The sequence below is a fragment of the Lasioglossum baleicum genome, unplaced genomic scaffold, assembly GCF_051020765.1.
Source record: "Lasioglossum baleicum unplaced genomic scaffold, iyLasBale1 scaffold0021, whole genome shotgun sequence".
Lineage (NCBI taxonomy): Eukaryota > Metazoa > Arthropoda > Insecta > Hymenoptera > Halictidae > Lasioglossum > Lasioglossum baleicum.
Genome location: NW_027469081.1, coordinates 502,473 through 516,508, shown reverse-complemented (window position 1 = coordinate 516,508; position 14,036 = coordinate 502,473). Strand labels below are relative to the sequence as shown.

General features: G+C 36.9%; 3 protein-coding genes and 1 long non-coding RNA gene across 5 annotated transcripts in view; 3 read left to right on the top strand and 1 right to left on the bottom strand.

Moving 5' to 3' along the window:
- Window positions 1-2,332, top strand: part of LOC143219070 (uncharacterized) — a 3,623-nt gene extending 1,291 nt beyond the window's left edge. The window contains exons 2-3 of the long non-coding RNA XR_013011237.1: window positions 1,079-1,183; window positions 1,272-2,332. This is a non-coding gene — a long non-coding RNA (uncharacterized LOC143219070). The remainder of the gene's footprint in view (window positions 1-1,078; window positions 1,184-1,271) is intronic.
- Nt5b (5' nucleotidase B) overlaps window positions 1-8,880 on the top strand; it is a 23,657-nt gene extending 14,777 nt beyond the window's left edge. The window contains exons 5-13 of one of the 2 annotated variants that reach the window (XM_076444803.1): window positions 3,468-3,541; window positions 3,635-3,848; window positions 5,055-5,478; window positions 5,570-5,726; window positions 5,814-6,054; window positions 6,127-6,364; window positions 6,446-6,562; window positions 6,636-6,767; window positions 6,888-8,880. In XM_076444803.1, coding sequence (XP_076300918.1) covers window positions 3,468-3,541; window positions 3,635-3,848; window positions 5,055-5,478; window positions 5,570-5,726; window positions 5,814-6,054; window positions 6,127-6,364; window positions 6,446-6,562; window positions 6,636-6,767; window positions 6,888-6,926 — 1,636 coding nt within the window. In that variant the 3' untranslated portion in view covers window positions 6,927-8,880. Of the gene's footprint in view, window positions 1-3,467; window positions 3,542-3,634; window positions 3,849-5,054; window positions 5,479-5,569; window positions 5,727-5,813; window positions 6,055-6,126; window positions 6,365-6,445; window positions 6,563-6,635 lie in introns of both variants that reach the window. The other variant, XM_076444804.1, reaches the window with a different exon arrangement.
- On the bottom strand, window positions 8,764-10,609 carry LOC143219060 (protein FRA10AC1 homolog). Its single transcript, XM_076444849.1, has 4 exons — window positions 10,184-10,609; window positions 9,502-9,670; window positions 9,270-9,429; window positions 8,764-9,187 (listed from the first exon to the last, which is right to left on the bottom strand). The coding sequence occupies exons 1-4, from the start codon at window positions 10,288-10,290 to the stop codon at window positions 8,892-8,894; spliced, it is 732 nt and encodes a 243-aa protein (XP_076300964.1). The 5' UTR covers window positions 10,291-10,609; the 3' UTR covers window positions 8,764-8,891.
- On the top strand, window positions 10,513-14,036 carry LOC143219068 (origin recognition complex subunit 2-like). Its single transcript, XM_076444857.1, is given in 10 exon segments — window positions 10,513-11,404; window positions 11,516-11,629; window positions 11,712-11,881; window positions 11,883-11,912; window positions 11,965-12,240; window positions 12,323-12,537; window positions 12,611-12,740; window positions 12,813-13,053; window positions 13,131-13,364; window positions 13,716-14,036. Coding segments are annotated over 10 exon segments (1,665 nt in total). The 5' UTR covers window positions 10,513-11,349; the 3' UTR covers window positions 13,916-14,036.

Sequence of the window (14,036 nt, the reverse complement as noted above, 5' to 3'; positions counted from 1 at the left end):
AAACTTGCTGCTATTATTTGGGAAAGAGGGAGTATTAACGAATAAAATCGAGGCGGCGTTTTAGTATGGTGACAACGCCTGCGGTGGTGGAGATTAGGCGTGTATGGTGAGGGGAGATACTTATATAGATATAGAATGTTTAAATAATTATAGTTTTTTGCAAATATCTCGACAACCGTTCATTTCCGTACAATAATTCTTTCGGTTTCGTATTACCCTCCTCCCCCTCACCATACACGCCTAATCCCCACCACCGCAGGCGTTGTCACCGTACTAAACTTCTTTCAAAATCGATAACATTTTGTATGTATTACATACGTATTACGTAGTTGCAACACGCACAGCAGTATTAGGGACATTCTTAGTGATTTTTGTGCCGCAGTAATGAGCTCCTCCTTCACTTTAATGTACATAATACCGAGGGTTTAATTTTTTTTTATTAAAAAGGCAAGAGAACTTTCTTTTTATATGTTTATTGTCTTGAAGTAGGTGTCTAAATAATGACAAAACTTTCTCCTGTGCAATTTAAAGCAATATAAAGAATGTACGATCATGTGAACAACAGTTCTTTGGTGATCGAGATAGAAGAAAAATGGTCTTATTTACGAAGAATGTACCTTCTACGAAGAAAATACATTTTACGAAGAGTGTTTTCTCAAATTCTGAGATTACAAAAATATGAGAATGAATGACAATTTTGTTTGCCTCGCCAACGAAAATACATTCTCGTCGAGTTGCACAAATTTACTCAGGGCAAAATATTCATTTTTACGTATTTTAATCTGATTCGGAAGAAATAAACCGCAGTAATAGGTACATTTACCCTAGTCTTGCACGGTAACCGGCTTGCCACCGAAGTAAATCGTGCGCGTCCGAACGGTCGTGTCTAATGCACATCGTTGCATCAACCGCATCGCCCACCATAAGGAATTCCAACGAATTTGTTATGGCACTCTGTATCGCTTTCACTCGAGCCGCGCGCGACACTTTTCGGTGCGCCGATTAACATCGAAACAACTCTACCGAAACGCTGTGTTGTTACCGACTGACCTGATAGGTGCTCGTATCGATCACACAGGGTGCCGATGATTATTTGAAAATAGCGAAAAATGTGGCTGAAGGATGCAAACGACGACGTACCGGCTGCGAATCTCGTGAACTCGCGATGCTGCGTCCAGAACGAGTAAGTTTCTCTCTCTCTCTCTCTCTCTCTCTCTCTCTCTCTCTCTCTCTCTCTCTTTCCCACACGTATCATTCTCTTCCAATTCCAGCCGAAATGATTTGTCAAGACTCGGTCGATCACCAATTTCTTATTCGCAGTTGCTTTACAATTCTTGAACGAGTATTATGTCATTCTCAACCATGCGTATTACGAGGTATGATCAAAGTCGGATAATTACACCGTCCAACCGAGTTTCACATTTTTCACGTTCCGACGGTAAACAGAAAATAGAGGCTGAACAGTGTTATCTGACGGATCGTTGTGGCAATTGAACTTTGTCTATTGGTATCGACATCTGCAGGTATCGATTGCAAGCTAACAGGCCATATTGGCCATGAGGAAGGAGGGTTTTGTTGATCCTTTCAATAAAAAGGTCGATGAATCGATCAATGGTAGTGTAGATAATATGATAGACACACAGTGGGTGTACAAAGTATTCGTACACCTTTGAAAAACGAATAACTTTTTCAAAATTGGACCCAACAGCTTGAACTTCTTTGAGATGTCCAGACTCCAGACCCCAGACCTAACTCAAACTTAAGGCGGAAGGGTAGTCACGTGACAAAACTAGCAAAGAACTAGAATCTACCTAGATTTTGGCTGAAAACATGGGTTACGGGCTGACGTTTTTTGTCCTTATTTGAGCATATTTTGAGTTGCACAAAGCACCTCCTATTATACGTATAGGAAAAAGTTGTTTAGAAGTATGACCTTGACAACATAAGTTTATCTTCATTTGCATAACAGACACAGATAAAAAATTAAAAAATCGTGACCTTTACTTTTTCCTTCGGAATTGCAACCAATAACAAATATGTTTCTTCTATCGATCGTATTTGCTGATAATAAATTTTTAAATGTTTTCGGCGCAACACGGTTCGATCGTTTATTACGAGAGAGAGAGAGAATTATGAAGATTAAAATAAAATTATTTACACATTAGCTAATAAACTAATCCTTCGAAAGTTTCAGAAAAGAAAACCCAAGCTGTTGGGTCCAGTTTTGAAAAAGTTATTCGTTATTAAAAGGTGTACGAATAGTTTGTACATACACGAAGCAGATTTAATCATCGTTTGGTACTGTATCGTAGCGCGAATAAATTAGCGAGATCCACTTCAATTACGTTAGACTGTTGTGGCGATGGGTCAGACGTGAATCAATGTATTCGCGCAACGTAATTATCAACCGGATGACGACTGCCCACACAACTCGTAAAAACACAAGCGTTTTCTTCGTTTTCTTATCATCGTTATTATTGAACGGAAATTAATATGATTTGAAAGAAACCCGCAAGGATGAACATTTCTACGAACAATTGAACTCAATTGAATTTATCGGAGTACGAAGTAGGTATACTTACGGATAAGATACGCGAACTGATATCCGAGCACACTTGCAGCCGATGAATTGTTATGTTATAAGAATTGACACGAAGTTATATCGATAATAACAATTGAAACCGTACCGTTTCAATATCAATTCCTCTTGTAACCTTACTTCGGCAATTTCTCCTTTATTCGAGGGAAAAATGTCTTCTCAAGAGACAATGCCCACGCTTCGAAGAATTAGCGATTCCGAAATCATGCAATTACCGCGTTTTTCTATGACCGAGCCTGAAGAGTTCGAAACAGGATGCCCAGACATTTTTCGGAAGGCTAGATGCATCGCGATAAACAGGTTCGAAGAAATCGTTGATCCGACGAATTCTCGAATATGTATTCTTTGGACCAGGGGTCGGCAAACTTTTCTTGGAAAGGGCCAAATCGTAAACTTCTTAGTCTCGGCGGACTAAATTTTTACTCGTAGAGCAACAAAAGAAAAACAGGTTAAAAATTTTGTTGATTAAGATGTGATATTTTTATTAGTTTGCAGAGGGAGAATTCTGTCGTTTGCTTGTGAATCAAAAACACAAAACAGGAATTGACAGTGTCCTCTGAAAGATGGCAACAAGTTGTTACAAATAAATTGAAATTATATCATCGAATAATATTAAACACATATTATGTATTATAAATTGATTCAAACGTTTTCATTAAAATACGACAGAATTTCCCTCCAACCTAATACATACTTTTCTTTATGTTACGTAATTTGATTTATTGTCAACGATTATCTAATTATTTTAATTCGAATCGTTTCATGTAAAGAACAATATTAACCCGCCGGCCATAGTTCGCCGACCCCTGCTTTAAGCGACCAGAAGTATTCATGGTTTGTTGATTTTCGGCCGTTTGTTATGTTGCAGAATTTTTGTCAACCGTAGTCTCCATTTAGAAAACATCAAGTTCTATGGCTTCGATATGGATTATACGTTGGCAGGTATATACACATACATATATCGATAGAGCGTAACTCACACGGTAGATATACATGCACGATAGAAGATGAAAATGATCGTTTGAAATGTTGCAGAATACAAGTCGCCACAGTACGAGCAACTCGGTTTCACGTTATTGAAGGATCGCCTCGTGTCGCTGGGATATCCGCAAGAGATCAAGGCGTTCGAATACGACCCTAGCTTCCCAGTGCGAGGACTATGGTTCGACACGCTTTACGGAAATCTCCTGAAAGTGGACGCCTACGGAAACATCTTAGTTTGCGTCCACGGTTTCGAATTTTTAAAACAGTAAGTCAAATCGCGCTCCCGTCGATAATATTTTCAACTCTACGAGACTCGAATCTAGGGACGCGGGCGGGAGTTTGTAGTTGTTAGGAGTCTGATAGAGATCCCTATTTCACGTGTATTTCACGTACACGTACTTCGGTACGTGTCGTTTTAAGTAGACGGGTACACGTGTACTATTTCACGTATACTTAAATACACGTGTATATTAACCCAGTCAGCCAGGCCTGCCTCGAGCAGAAATCGAGCACAGCTTGGCGAGGATGCGAGGAATCTGCTCGATTTTCGACGAGCAGCTGCGCGCGCATAAGTACCGCTTTCTGCTGGCAGAAAGAGCCTGCATCTGCCGAGAGCAGAACGAATGCGGCACAGTCCCGAATTCTGCCTTCGTTCAAGGGGGCAGCACGGTCGCACTAATGTGGCGTGTCCTGTATAACGGCAAGCGTACGATACCAACAGATGGCCAGCATCATGCTGGCAGAACGCTGCTCGAAGCAGAGGATGCTCGGAATCTGCTCGATTTTGGACAGCGCACCCTGCCTATACTTATTGTTGCGCAGATGTCTGGCATTCTGCTGGTAGGGTCCGCGCGGCAGAAGCTGCCGGCCGTACGCAGACAGCTCGGTCCTGGATTCTGCCTGCTTTTAAGAGGGCCAGCGGAACACAAGACTGTTCTCCATGATCTCGTAGTTTTCAGTCACGTTCTCTTATATACTTTATTTTCAAACATTATATCAAGATGGTTTATATCAAAATAAACCAACAAAAACATCCTGCAAACAGGAGCCAAGCTCCTATGGCCGTAAAAAGTTGTGAGATCAAACAAAATACGGCCAAGTTCCTTAGTTTAGAAATACCTCTTGCAGTACTGAAAAAAGCGTTTGCAAAAAATTAGTTTAAAAGAACGCTATTTAATTTTTAATGAGTTACATGGAGTGCTAAATTATTTAATAGCAGAAACCGATACTTATGCGCGCACGGATGCCCGTCGAAAATCGAGCATTTTGCTTACTGGGTAATTAATATCAATGTTCTAAAAAGTATGCGAATTAAAATGAGGATGTGTACCCCGTGTGTGTACTTAAAATGACACGCACCGGATTACGTATATGTAAATCAAAACCGCCATCTCTAGAGCCTGACAATAAGAGTAGCATTGATTTAGCGCGATAGTATATTTCAGCCAGTTGATTTTTGACAATGTTTCAGTTCGCAAGTATACGAGCTTTATCCAAACAAATTTTTACAATTGGACGAGTCCAGGGTATACGTGCTGAACACACTGTTCAATCTTCCCGAAACGTATTTACTAGCGTGCCTGATCGACTTTTTTACCAATTCGCCGCAATACACGCGGGAGAAGACAGGGGTGAAAGAGGGCGAGCTGACAATGAGTTTCAAGAGTATATTCCAGGATGTTCGAAACGCGGTCGATTGGATCCATCTACACGGTGACCTCAAGTCGAAGACTATCGAGAACTTGGACGAGTATGTGAAAAAGGACGAGAGGCTACCGATGTTCCTTAACAGGATCAGAGAGAGCGGAGCAAAGATATTCTTGTTAACGAATAGCGATTACGTTTTCACCGATAAGATCATGACTTATCTGTTTGACTTTCCGCATGGAGCGAAAGTATGTGTTCGAATAGGTCGTTGTTGTTATTGTCGTTGATTTGTAAAACGAAAGCTTGTTAGACTTAACGCGGTTCTATCTCTGTTCGTAGCCGGACGAACCGCATCGAAACTGGAAAACCTATTTTGATACTATCGTGGTCGATGCTAGGAAACCATTGTTCTTTGGCGAGGGTACGATTTTGCGGCAAGTAGATACGAAGACCGGCGCTTTGAAGCTTGGAACACACAAGGGCCCGCTTCACACGGGTACGTACCCGTCGATACGTCCGGACTTTGTCCGGAAACGATTCGCGACGGTGCGGTGATAACAAAATGATTTTTGTTCGAACACAGGGGAAGTTTATTCGGGAGGTTCGTGTGACGTCTTTACCGAGCTGATAGGAGCAAAAGGCAAAGACGTATTATACGTCGGTGATCATATTTTTGGTGATATTTTGAAGAGTAAAAAGATCAGGGGTTGGAGAACATTTTTAATAGTGCCTGAACTAGTTCAAGAACTTCACGTCTGGACAGACAAATGTCAATTGTTTGCTGAATTACAGAACCTAGATGTTATGTTAGGGGAAATGTATAAGTAAGTCGCAGAATCGTTCAACCATCGAAAAAGCATATCTACACCGTATTCTACGATCTTCTCTGTATTTAGAAATTTAGATAGCAGCACAAAAGAAAAACCCGACATTTCCAAGCTCCGAGCATCTATTAGAGATGTTACGCACAAAATGGATCTGTCTTACGGAATGATGGGTTCTCTGTTTCGGAGCGGAAGTAGACAAACCTTCTTTAGTAGTCAAGTAGTTAGGTATGCCGATCTCTATGCGGCAACCTTTTTAAACCTGATCTATTATCCGTTTTCGTACATGTTCAGAGCACCTGCTATGTTGGTAAGGAGATGATTCTCACCTCGTGTTCTTTCTACACTCTATTCTCATTCTTGTTTATTTCGAAATGATATTTCTTTATAGATGCCTCACGAAAGCACCGTGGCTCACGAGCAAAGATTCGTAATGGAAACACCGATGATCAGTCGGTCTCGAACATTCAAACTCAACGAAGAAGAAGAAGAACCAACCAAACCATCCGTAAGTACCAACGTCTTTTGTGTTTAGCATTTCAAGATAATCGATGTGACAAATTTTATGTTTCAATGATCAGAAAACATTGTTCGTGGAGTGTACAAACAATCAGATACCACACGCAAGGCCTGAAACTCCACGGAATGTAACCCATACGCATGACGAAGATTGTAGCGACGAAGACAGCGACTCCCAGAAGCAAGCGAATCATGTAAGATCATGCTCAACTCATGCTAATTGTAAATGAATCTTTTTTTTCCATCCTCGTTTCATTACCGTTGCGTTGTGTTTCGTTCCTACATTTTTTAATAATTCAATCATATTATTGAAGGATTTTATACGACCCTGCTACGTAAACGGAGTACTCTAAGATCTTGATCGGATTTATTGAATGATATGCTATACTTCATTCCTGCATCTATTCAACTGTTGTGTAACTTGACTAAATAGAACTACTCGTCCCGGTCTTTCTACACCGTGCCCCCGTATATTTTCAAGTCTTTATCAGAGACATCGATATGTTTATAAAAATTTAGAGACCTTTCGTTTCTGTAACTGAAGCCGCTTTGTCGGCACTGTTGTATTTTACCTTGCTGCATTCGCGAAACATCGATGCTAGGATTTTCATGATCATGATACATACTGTCGTTACGATAACTATTCCAAAACGAATACATATATATATATATATATATATATATATATATATATATATATATATATTAATTTATATACTTATAAATATATAATATATATTTATATAATATATATTCACTTAATTATATATTTATATAATATATATTAACATAATTATATATTTATGTATATATATATATATATATATATACGTGTTAACATATTAAAGCTGAATTTACAGTCACTTGAAATGGCTCTTAAAGTTGCAAGTTATGAATTATTGCAAACGTAAATGTATATTAGCGTGCATGTTAATCTACAATCCTCGTTGATTTAGATTTATATTTATTTGAAATTCAATTGAAATGATACAAGCTGTATACAGACTAAATAATTTAGCGATTCTTGTACACGTGAATAAATTCTTATTTTTATTATTTGCAAATGTCTATATTGAGAATATTATAATAGAGTGCTATAATATTATTAATATACATGTGCAGAATATACATTAATTAACGAAGAAGGCAAAATAAAATGCAGAACGTATTAGTTGTTAATTTTTCCGTATTATATAATGCTGATTCTTCTTTCTTTTTTCTAACAACAGACAATAGAAGCAATATGTCGATTGCTCATTAAAGATATAAAAAAGAAAAACATTCTTTGATTGTAATGTTATTTTTAGATGTACATGTTTCTCGCACAATTGAGATTCTCTTAGAAATATTTTTTCCATTGTAAAAGGAATCTTTGAGCTAGACTTTTGCAACTACGTATCGTACGTTTTTGTATAATTAGTCTTATACGACACATTGTAAGTTGTTACACACATTATATAAGAGTACTAAATGTTATAAATATTGAGGATAGAGTAAGTTTGAGTATTAGGCTAGTCTTTTTACATGAAATTTTAGCTTATTGACATGATGAGAGTAAAAGAACCGTAGAACTAAGTTAAAGAAAATGAATCAATCAAATTGTTATCTTTGTTATATAAATTGCATGAAGAATGCATAAAACGTGTGCACTTATTCAACTATATGATTAGTTCGTATCGACTAGCTGACAATTATGAAATCTTGTTGCGGTAACAAGAAATTTTGCATGAAAACAGCGATTAGCGAATCTTATAAAAATCAGACAATATACAATTTTTGTATAACTTTATTTTGTAAATGATAAAAAGACATAAAACACGATCACCGTTCAGCAAAAAATGCAATTAAAATAATCTGCATCTCACGAGTAGGTAAGCTAAAAGTTTCCTTTATTTTTCAAAGTGTATATATACATATTACGGAGGTTGTTGAAGATTCTGGACTGCAATAAAATAAGTAAATAGTTGTATTTATTTATTGTAAAATATACATCGACGTATATTTGTTGGCTGGTGCTAGTTCTTTCCACACGATAAAAAATTTCAGTTCTCTTTCGATGACACGAGTGTACATGAACGGAAAATTACTCTATCTGTACACATTAAACAAATGTGAATATTAAGCCTTGTTTACCATGCGGTATAATGGTAAAATATGAATCATGTATCGATTGAAATAAATATACAACGATTATAATTGTTATATTTATTTAAACGTGACTAGTGTTATATGTAAAAATTGTTATATTCTTTAACAGCATTATCAATAAACAATGTTTCGACATTACCCGATAGCATTACGTAAACGAAAATATTTTGTTACATTAACAGATCCGCCAAATATTCTTCGAACTCCTCTTCCCTGGTCTTTTCAGAGCTGTCCGCTGGTTTCTCTTTCCAAATTGTTGATTCGTCTTTTTCCGTTTGTGCGATAGACTCCTCCGCTGTATTATTTGTGGTATTGTCCTCTTCGATTTTAATAGTTACCGCAGATGTGCTCGGTACATCGGTCTGCGATTCTGAACTTCTTCCCAATCTCTTCAACGCTTTGTGTTTCTTTACCTCGCGTTTCTGCGATCGATAATTCAATTTCACCGAGCATTCGGGGCATAATCCTTGAATTGAAGAATAGCAGTGGAAATCCATAGATCGAACAGGTAAAAACAAATGAAAATACCACAAATACAATTGGCTTACTTAATTTCACAAGCGCATTCTTTTTCTCCCTGTGCTCTATATAGCCAAAATTCACTTCCCAAGACTTAAGATCTTCTTTTTCGTTGCACCTTTTGTTCCCACATTCGAATTGACCTTTTCCAACTATCACTTCCTTCTCTGTTCTCCATCTTAAGGCGACCTGTTCGATAACAATCTCTCTCAGATTCATTGAAATAACACTACTCGTTTATGGAAAACAACAATGTCGTACCTTATTTTGCTTGTAGTAGGATAAGTCGGCTATACAGTATTCTTTAAACAATTTATCGTAATATTTTTTCGCCAACCGTGCACCCCATGTCTCTGGTACATCGTTATCCTGATCCCAAAGAAATTTATGGTTTTCTTTTATAACGTCATAGTCTCTCTTATCTCGGGACCTCGAAACACAGGCCGAAACGTCAAGTGCTGCTCGTTTTAAGGTTCACAGAGTTATCATTTTTCTTCGTCGTTTACGATTAGTAGTAATTATTAGACAGCGGATCTTTATGCAAAATAAAAACTTTCTACCTGCATTGTAACAAAGTGGAGTGAATTAGAAATTGATTTTCTTTCAAAATATGTTGGAACAGATTGAAAACAATATAACAGTAGTTTGAAATTCTTCTAATGTTTCTATGTACTATTTCAATTGACACCTACTCATTTTTGCAGTAAATGCATAAAATCCGCTGTCTAGTAATTATATATTTACAAAAGGGCTCTCTTGTAAGCAATTACCCGGTTAATAATTCGCGAGGTTATCGGACGAACTTTTCATAGGTTAGCTCGAAACCATTTCTCGATAAAGTATCGGAGAATATTTTAAATGAAAGAAATTCTACGATATAGTATTCTAAAGCATGGAGTGTGACATAAAAAACATTTTAGATCGATTAGAAAATTTAACATACGTGTCTCGTTTTATAGATGATATGGAACCTCCGTGCAATGTCAAGTAATCGTTTATAAGTTTCTTGTGTCTGTCATAAGCAGACAGATAGGCATACGCCGGAAACATTTCGTCTTATCGAAATAATTCGACAATTTACTTTATTCTTGTATTCTGATATTTCTGATGTAAATATGCAGTCGATTTTGATCGACGTTTATTCAACGCAGCTAATACATATATGACATATAAAATATATGTTCTTTGTCTGCCATTTGTCTATACATCAGTTTAAACTATATATATATATATCTCCTAGAAGTACGTAAATACGTCTATTTATAATTCCAGATCTCCGCACAATTCAGCACAATTGTCCTTATAATTCCCATTGATTCCCATCAATTCCCATCCTTTACAAATGGCGTCTTCGAACAGTATCTGCAACCATGGACCTACATGTCTGCAACAGAGAGGATAACCTATCTATATTCTATATACACCTATATAAAAAGATCATCACGATATTTATTTTATATAATGTATCAGGTCGATCGCAAAGTAATTTCGTTTTTCATTGCTTCCATTTGTTATTACTTATCCTTATTTTAAATCGCAAAATCTTCTTGACAGTTGACATTTCGGATAAGTATTTTTTTTTTCATCGCATCAAATATGCAAAACCTTTTTGATTACCACAAGGGTAAAAATGCAGTGCACAAAAGAAAAAGATGTGTGCTAATTACAGAGAGGGTGTACCATCGGATTACCAAAATTTAAAATAAAGTCGTAAAAAGTCATATATATAACTCAATTTTTGCTAATAAAGAACAAAAATGCTACGAGCATGGAATCATAGAACAAAATGTTATAAAACTTATTCTAAATAGTAAAAAAATTGGCTTTCATTTCCCTTTCAGAAACAATGAAAATTATTCTCTCTAATATTCGATTTAATTTTGCCGCGTGGTGGCGCATCAAGCAAAACATTTTTGAATTCGCACGTGGGGCGGTTATTGACAATATTGACCAGTGTTGGTGTTGACCGGTTATTCTAAATCATCTAAATAGATTCGCGACACCGTTCATTTCAGTCAACTAAGAGCGGTTGTTTCAGTTAGGATTGGTTAGGATTTTGATCAATTCTGATTGCACTTCCTTTTAATTATTATATACGTTTCGTAAGAAATGTCCGCTGCGGAGAATTTACGACGATCGTCCAGAATTCAAGCTCGTGTCGAAGGTATTAAGGCAACATTAAATCTAAAAATATGAAATAAAAATACGCAACTGCAGTTTATTTCAAATACCAAAGTCACGTAATTTTTAGACATTATTCTTTCCATTGTTATAGTACGAGGAACTACAACATACAATTCGGATGAAGATCAGGATACTTTCGCGGAAGCATCGGTCGCATTGAGAAAAGAATTGAATGACATAGAAGAGACAGTGCAAAAACCAGTTGGTAATTTTTCAACATTGTTCCAGACTTTTGTATCTCATAATTTCCTTCAGGCTTTGATAACCGATAATCTGCGTCTGTTTAGAATTATTCTCCAGCAACGATGTCAGTGGTCAAACATTATATAAATTTCAAACACCGAGCAAGAAGAACGCTATGACACAAAAGGCAAGTTTATGCCGCACACCTGTTAGTTCAATGAGAAACTTGGTACCGAAAGTTGTTCTCGAAAGAATAGAGCTAAATGGTGCAGACTTATCCCAAGGACGTACAAAAAATGCTAAAGGTATTAATTTAATTTTTAACTATGCGATATGAAATTATTTACTAACCTTTAGTACAAACAATCGGTTTCGCAAGATCGTAGAAGATTCAAATCTGGATTAACATCTAGCGAAAGCGAGAGTGTATCGGAGCCAAGCGATTACATGCCATCCGATGAAGAATCTTCGGATGAATCGAGCGAAAGCAATTATGAATCTAACAATGAGGAGGAGGAGGACAATATTAAACTGAAAGCCATGAAGCATAAGATAGTAATCCCATCGAATTTATTAAGTACACCGAAAAAAACCAGTAACTGGAATAAACCAGCAATTGTCCACAAGGATTTTGTAAGTATGGAATTAGTTTTACAGAAGACTATGCGCCAAAGAATTTATATGTGATAATATTTCATAATTTATACCTTTAAAGCACATGAAAACTGACGAATACTTTGAAAGTCAAACAGGAAAAGCTGTTACATCCAATAGAACTTTGGAACATTTACATAATTCTCGTTTAACAAAAGAAAAACTGGAAGAATTGTTAGCAAACCAGAATTATGTATCGACGCGACATAAAAAGAATATTTGTTCATTAACCGAGAGTTACACCACCTTGATTCCCATGTGGTATTTTATTATGGAGTATGTATTAGGTACATATGAAACAATAAGTATTCATCGTTTGTAAATTATTTGATATTCTGTTTTATTTTAGACAAGGGTACAATGTATTACTGTATGGCTTAGGGTCGAAAAGATGTTTGATTAATAATTTTCATAAAAGTGTATGCTATCATCCTTCATTGGTGGTGAATGGATTCTTTCCCAGTCTGACTGTAAAGGATGTAAGTTATACAAGTAGAATGAAAATATAAAAGTCATTTGTGACACGATAGATTAAGATGCTACTATTTCAGATACTGGATGGCATAATCGTTGATTTATTAGAGTTAAGTTGCCCTGTCGACACAACCGCGTGCATAGATATTATTGAGAAGGCTTTCAAGGAAGATCCAAAAGACAGGCTCTACTTATTAATACATAACATTGACGGTATAATGCTACGTTCAAATAAAGCTCAGGATTTGCTTTCTAGACTTGCAAGTATACCAAACGTGTGTGTTTTGGCATCGGTCGATCACGTCAATGCTCCATTATGTACGATTAGTTGTCTTTTACGTTGATGTCTATTTACCGAAGCTCTTCACAATTACTACATATTCTCATGTTTACAGTATGGGACCATATAAAACGTTCACGATTTAATTTCTTCTGGTGGGACACGAGCACGCTTTTATCTTATCAAGAAGAAACGTCTTACGAAAGTTCTCTTTTGGTACAACAAAGCGGTGCTTTAGCGTTATCATCCCTTCAGAACGTCTTCCTCTCGTTAACATCGAACGCAAAATCTATTTATATACTGCTTGCCAAGTATCAACTAAGTAATAGTGGTACTGCCACTTTTGCAGGTACTTATTTGTTTCATATCATTTAATCATCTATCTTAAATGCGTAATCTCGTCTTCAGGATTGCAAGGGTGCTGGATGCGCTTCCTCGTTTCTCCATAATACAAAGATGGGGGTTTTCAGCAGTCAAAAGCGCTAGATAAAAGATCAATCTAGGCCGGAGTCGCCCTGAAAAGTCCTGAAAATTTTTGCGATTACGTGGCGTAATTTCCATTATTCAGCAGAAAAAGCCCATCTTCGCGTTATCAAAAAATGGGAAGGCGCATCCCGCACCCTTGCAATCCTGAAAACAAGTCTACCAACCTTAAGGAAATTCTACACGCTTCGAAATGGTAATCTATCTCTGTTATTAGGAATGGCATTTAAAGATCTCTATCGTGCAGCCCGCGAAGGTTTCCTTGTCAGCTCGGATTTGGCATTAAGAGCACAATTAACCGAGTTTATAGATCACAAGTTAGTCAAAGTGAAACGGAATATCGATAGCGTGGAGCATCTCGTGATTCCATTAAGCAACACATTGTTGAAACAGTTCCTGGAGGAACACGAACCGTGATATTTCGAAATACTCTTGGCAAATTACTTTTTAAGAAAAATAGTTTTAAGAGAAAATGTTTTGTATAAAATAAAGTGTACTATTCTTCTATGAATAAATCGTCACTGTTTACAAAAACCGC

Excerpts from the sequence above, each read along its gene's own strand:
- LOC143219060 (XM_076444849.1), bottom strand. The coding sequence starts at position 10,290 with ATGTTTCCGGCGTATGCCTATCTGTCTGCTTATGACAGACACAAGAAA. Across the intron at positions 9,430-9,501 it reads CCTACTACAAGCAAAATAAG|GTCGCCTTAAGATGGAGAAC; the intron begins GTACGACATTGT and ends GTTATCGAACAG. Across the intron at positions 9,188-9,269 it reads GAATGCGCTTGTGAAATTAA|GATTATGCCCCGAATGCTCG; the intron begins GTAAGCCAATTG and ends CTTCAATTCAAG.